Genomic DNA, 6,000 nt, shown 5'->3' with positions numbered 1-6,000 from the left:
AGTAGGTCTTTTAGGGTTTTAATTTCCTCTTGACATTTCGTGTGATCTACATCATTATCTTTCTTAAAGTTATCACGAAAGTCATGGAATCCTTTAATTGCTTTGAAAGGGAATCTATCTCTTTCTTTTGGTCTAAGATCACTGCTTCATCAGATGTGACCTTAGTTTCCAAAAGTTCTTTGGCTTGAAGGTGCTTGATGTTAAGCTTTGGGTCTGAAGTTATAGCTTCATTAGCTATAAATTTGGACTCTAATTCCTTCTTTTCAGCCATAGTAGAATCTAACGTTGTTGCTTTCTCAGCTATAACCTTAGATTTTAACTTCTTAGTTTTGGCCTTCAGAGTATGATTCTCTTCTGCAATTTCGAGAATCTGTTCCTTTAAATCTTTTAGCTCCAAGTCCTGTTCGTGACACTTATCGAGAGATTTTTCAAAGAATTCAATTAAAGCACTTTTAGACAATTTCTTAACGCGTTTTTAAAGCTCAAGATAACTAACCTCTTCATCGTCATCTTCATCTGATTCTCCAAGAAAACAATAATTTGAGTGTGAGTTTGTGCATTCATCGTCGTTGTCGGAGATTAGGTCAAGACTAACACTGCTGAGACAAAGGTTTGCTACTTCGTCGTCTTCAGATTCCTCATCATATTCTGAGTCAAGGTCTCCCCAAGCCATCATAACCTGTTTGAATTCTCTTTTTGTCTTCTCACGTTTTGTCTTGTCCTTGATCTTCTCCCATGTAGGACAATCCTTGATCATGTGACCAGATTCTCCACACTTGAAGCAGCCTCTGTTTGCGAAAGATGACTTTGATTCAGTAACTTTTTTGTTGGATGACTTGTTGTTGTTGTTGTTGTAGGATGATTTTGTTTGTTTGTTTCGAAATATCTTATTTTTGAAACGGCGTGTAAACAGAACAGTTTCATCCTCTAGTTCAGAGTCAACTTCTTCGCTCTTTAAGGCCATACTCTTATTACGGCTTGGCTCAGCGTCATCTTTGTTTAGAGTAATTTCATGGGCCATAAGAGCACCTATGAGTTCTTGATAGGATAGGTTTTCAAGATCTCGTGATTCCTCCAATGCAATGACTTTAGCACGCCACTTCTTAGTCAGGCTCCTAAGAACCTTTCTAGCAATGTCCTCAGTATTGAATTTCCTACCTAGGTTTTTCAGTTCTTTTATGATGCTTGAAAACCTTGCGGACATACTATCTAAGGACTCATTAGGCTCCATAATGAATAGCTCATATTTTTGCATAAGCAAATCTATTCGGTGTTTTCTAACAATGGAAGTACCTTCATAAGCTAGTTCAAGCCCATCCCATATCTCCTTGGCCGTAGAGCATGAATAAAACTGATCAAACTCTGTAGAAGTCATTCCGTTTTGCAGGAGACTTATTTCTTTGGAGTTCTTTTCGGCCTTCTTGTAGTCGGCCTCGACATAGTCCTCTTCTTTCTTTTCATAGGTAGTGCCTTCCTCGGTTGCTACAAGAATTTTGTGCGGTCCGTTTTGGATAATCCTCCAGCACTCCCAATCGTGACCTTTCACATAGTGAGTCATCATGTTTTTCCATAATCCATAATTCTTCCCATCAAAGACAGAACACTTGAGATATTTGAAATCCATTTATCACGTGATAGGTAGCGGAATATAAAACGATAAGATAAATGAAAAACAAGATAGATCAGCCTCTTTGCGGTTAGGCAATCAAGAGCACGAGGCTTTGATACCAATTGAAGAGTCTATCGATCCGAAATACTCAAGACGGGGGAGGGTGAATTGGGGATTTAAAACTTTTTGAAAGCTTTTTCGATTGTATGAATAAAATTGATTATTTAAAGTTTATTGATTAAAATTTAACTAATCAACTAATGAATGTAAAAAAAATAAACAAGCGAACGAAAGAGAGGAGACACACGATTTTTGAAGTGGTTTAGTTTCACAAGTCGAAACCTACGTCCACTATTCTCGATTAATAAATTTAGTACATTTCTACGGATTACAAATTTACTAACTCAACTCGTACAACTAACTCTAGCTGTAACTCAATGAGTACCGTTAAATACTCGAGTGACTAACTTACGCTAATAAGAAAGCGCTAATGATTAGACTAAAAGTTCACGTTAATGAACGAGTAAGAAATCAAATAAGCACTATTATCTTATAACGATAACAATAAGAAAGAATACACAAGTTTATAATTCACACGACCTTTTTTCGAAAATAAACAAAACGGTTTTCTTGCTTTAAAACACGGTTTTTGCTTTTTGAAAATATATGAAAGTTATGCTCAAAGGTCTTGACTTTTAATGATGTAAAGTATGGAGTATTTATAGTAAAAGAGGAGCAAGGGTCGGTTTAGCAAAAACCCTAAGTGCCGTGGAAGTCTTGTAAAGCAAGAAAGAATTAGGTTAAATCTTTCCTTAATTCTTTTCCAAGACTTGCCTTAATAAATAATATTTTCCTATCTTAACAACTCACCAATATCTTGGAGATTAGGAAAGATAATATAAGGAGATAAAGAAATCTCTAACATATATTATCCAAATACCTTAACCCTTATCCAAGCAAAGACTTATTGTGCTGGAAGGAAATTAATATTCACATTTTACTATTCACGGCACTATTCACGGCACTGTTCACGCGGCACTGCGGCACTATTCATCCCTAATATTTTTATAAGATAGAAAGGAATAAACCAAATAATAAAGAGATAACAAATCTCTAACCAAATATTATTTTAAATATTTACTCAATCTTTTCCTTCTATCTTTACAAAAATAATATATTATAAGTTAGGAAAAAATAAATCAAAATAATATAAAAGAGATATTAAATCTCTAATCAAATATTATAAAGATTTACATAAAACCCTAACTTGTACAAAGAGTAATCGTGTATGAGAAAGAAACGACTCATAAGCCCAATCCTCTTTCACGAAAACCCTAGGTAAGATAAATTAGGTTTAGGGTATTATAGAGTATGTAGAAACTAGAAACCCTAATTATTAAGATGGCTCAACTCATAAGTTGAATCAATCATAATTACTAATTATAATCTAATAGTAAAACCATACTCAATATAAAAATAAGCTCCCTTGTAAAATAAATACTTTTACTAAAACATTCAAAACAGTTTTCCAAAAACAATTTCAAAACTATTTTGTAGTGTGTTTTATAAACTTCACATCTCAATGTTATAGTAGAAGAGCTATAACATTGAGCTCTTATATAAGTAATGTTATAGCTGTGAGGTTATAACTTTACCAATGTAAGAAGTCCATTCTTACGTTATCATTACAAGATAATCACCTACGCTATTCTAATCTTCGTTAGGAGATCTTCGAGTGTAGGCTACTTCATTATTCAAGCTTGATCAATCTTTAGATGAGCTTTATCTTCTCATGACGCTTGAATAACTCTTTCACTATCTTGCAATATCTTGATCCGTGATTGAGGGCTTGATCACAATATGTTCTTGTATACTTCCATCACAATTCCTTAATGCTTGCGATTAGTAAGTCCAATCTAAAAGACTAAACAAACAATTACACGCAACGAGTATATAGAATATAAAGCACTCTTGACATCATCAAAACATAAACATATATCCATTATGGTTTAACAAGGACAATCCAAACGCTAGAAGATATGTTGAGAGCTTGTGCTTTGGAATTTAAGGATTCTTGGGAGGATAAGTTGGATTTGATTGAGTTCTCGTATAACAATAGTTACCATGCTAGTATTAAGATGGCACCATTTGAAGCATTATACAGACAACGTTATAAGAGTCCAGTTTGTTGGGACGATTTGTCTAATGCCATGGGGTTAGGACCAACATTGATTCAGCAGATGAACGACGATATCCATGTCATTCGACAGAAAATGAAAGCTGCCCAAGATCGACAAAAGAGCTATGCTGATTTACATAGAAAGGGCATCGAATTTCAAGTAGGAGATAAGGTGTTTCTTAGGGCATCACCAATGAGAGGAGTTATTAGATTCGGGAAGAAAGGAAAGTTGAGCCGAAATATATAGGACCATATGAAATTTTAGAACAAGTAGGGGAAGTGTCGTATCGTCTAGCCTTACCCCCGTCGTTGGAGAGGGTTCACAATGTATTCCATGTGTCTCAGTTGCGCAAATATTTGAGCAATCCGTCGCATATCTTTGTTGGAGTATGTGTCCTCGACAATACTGCGATCACATGTTTAAATCTCATAATAAGAATATGTAAGGGATGATTCAATTATATAGTCAAATGATCAACATTAATCGGTAATGATTGGCTAACTGGAGTTTGACATTAATGTCGTTTGACGGTGGTGATCAGTTGATCCATTAAGGTCACACCTATAGGACAATTCCCTTAATAGATAAGTTAATTAATTGTATAATGATATAAGTTAATTAATTCCTTAAAAATTGAACAATTTATGTTTGTGAGTGAGATTTTGTATCTTATTGTAATTCGATTAAATAAGATTCATTTTAGTAATTAATATGTTATATTACTAAAATTGATTATTGTTTATGAAACAATTAAGATAAGAATGAATGGTTAATTATAATTACAAAATGTTGTGAATTATATTAACTTGACCAATTTTATACACAAGTAATTATGTATTACTAGTAAATTTGTTATTTGTAATTTAATTAATTTATATAATAATATTTATATGTTAAATATGCATTAAATTGATTAATAACATGTTACATGCTACATTTGAAATATTGTGTGACAATGTTACAATTGACAAACATAAAATGGATGTCCATTTTATGGGTGGACCGAAATTGGAGGGTTTTTGGGTTAGTGTGTGTTTTTATTTTAATTGTTAAAATAAGACACAATCATTACCTATATTGCTAGCCTTACACACCTATGATTTTTATAAGAGAAAAAGGAGAAAGTAGAAGCCATGCATTGGCTTTGGGACACCTCCCCAACCGGCTCCCCTCCTCTTTAATGAGGAAAAAAAAAGTTCTCATTTTTCTCTTATGCCATATGTTAGCATTCTTATATTTTTCTCCTCACTCTCTCTAAAACTAGTTTTATATCTCTAACATTGTTCAACCAAATTCTAATATCACATTATATTATTACTAGAGTAGTAATACAAATATTATTAGAATCTTTAAAGATAACTAGTATATAATCTAGTTAATTAATATATTAGTTTTAAGGGATTTGTTTTGGGTGCAACAAGAGGAGAATCTCTACACTTGAGATTTGTTTTGGAGGATCATCCATAATCTTTAAGCTCAAGAACAAATAAGGAAGGTGTCCTTATTTGTGCCCAATATTTCGAACCATTCAACAATGTAAGGAACATTGTTTTCTTCTTTATCTCTTCATGCACTAGATCCTAAATGACTAATGTTAAAGAATTAATTAGTTCACTATTAGATATGTCTAATAATAGGTATATAAAGCCAAGAATTGGTATCAGAGCATAGGATGTTGCATGCATAATCGATTTATAATTTTTTCGAGTTATTAGTAACTTAAATAAAACTAATAATTTGTGATTTATTGGATAATGTCACGAAATATTTTTTCATGTTGTATACAAATGTATTTAGGTCATTTTGATGATTTATGGTATTTTATTGCTCATTTTAATGTTTTTTAGTGATTTTATTACATTTTAATGAGTAAAATGGTATTTAAAACACTAAAAATAGTTAGACTTAGTTTCTGACCTTGAAATTTTTATATGACCTCACATGCATACTTTAATTATTATATGTAAAATTTCGTATTAATGTGATTAATATTGCATGGTTTATGATTTTTATTTGATAAAAATGCTATAAATGGAGGTTAAATGACTAAAAATAGTTAAACTTTGAAACAGGCCATGAAATTTTAATATGATGTCACATGCATATTTTAAAGATTGTATATAAAATTTGAGATAAATGTGATTTATTATGTATGATTTATATTTTTAATGGTTAAAATGATATAAATAGTGACTATTTTTAGCAAAAATA

General features: G+C 32.1%; 1 protein-coding gene across 1 annotated transcript; it reads left to right on the top strand.

Annotated features, from left to right (window-relative positions):
* Positions 1–3,648: 3,648 nt before the first annotated feature.
* Positions 3,649–4,035, top strand: LOC141617268 (uncharacterized). Its single transcript, XM_074434452.1, has one exon. It carries the CDS (start codon positions 3,649–3,651, stop codon positions 4,033–4,035), a length of 387 nt encoding a protein of 128 aa, XP_074290553.1.
* Positions 4,036–6,000: the final 1,965 nt, after the last annotated feature.

This window comes from Silene latifolia, chromosome X (genome assembly GCF_048544455.1).
Source record: "Silene latifolia isolate original U9 population chromosome X, ASM4854445v1, whole genome shotgun sequence".
NCBI classification, from domain to species: Eukaryota; Viridiplantae; Streptophyta; class Magnoliopsida; order Caryophyllales; family Caryophyllaceae; genus Silene; species Silene latifolia.
The sequence above is the reverse complement of the archived record's forward strand: the minus strand, read 5'-3'. Positions and strand labels throughout refer to the sequence as shown.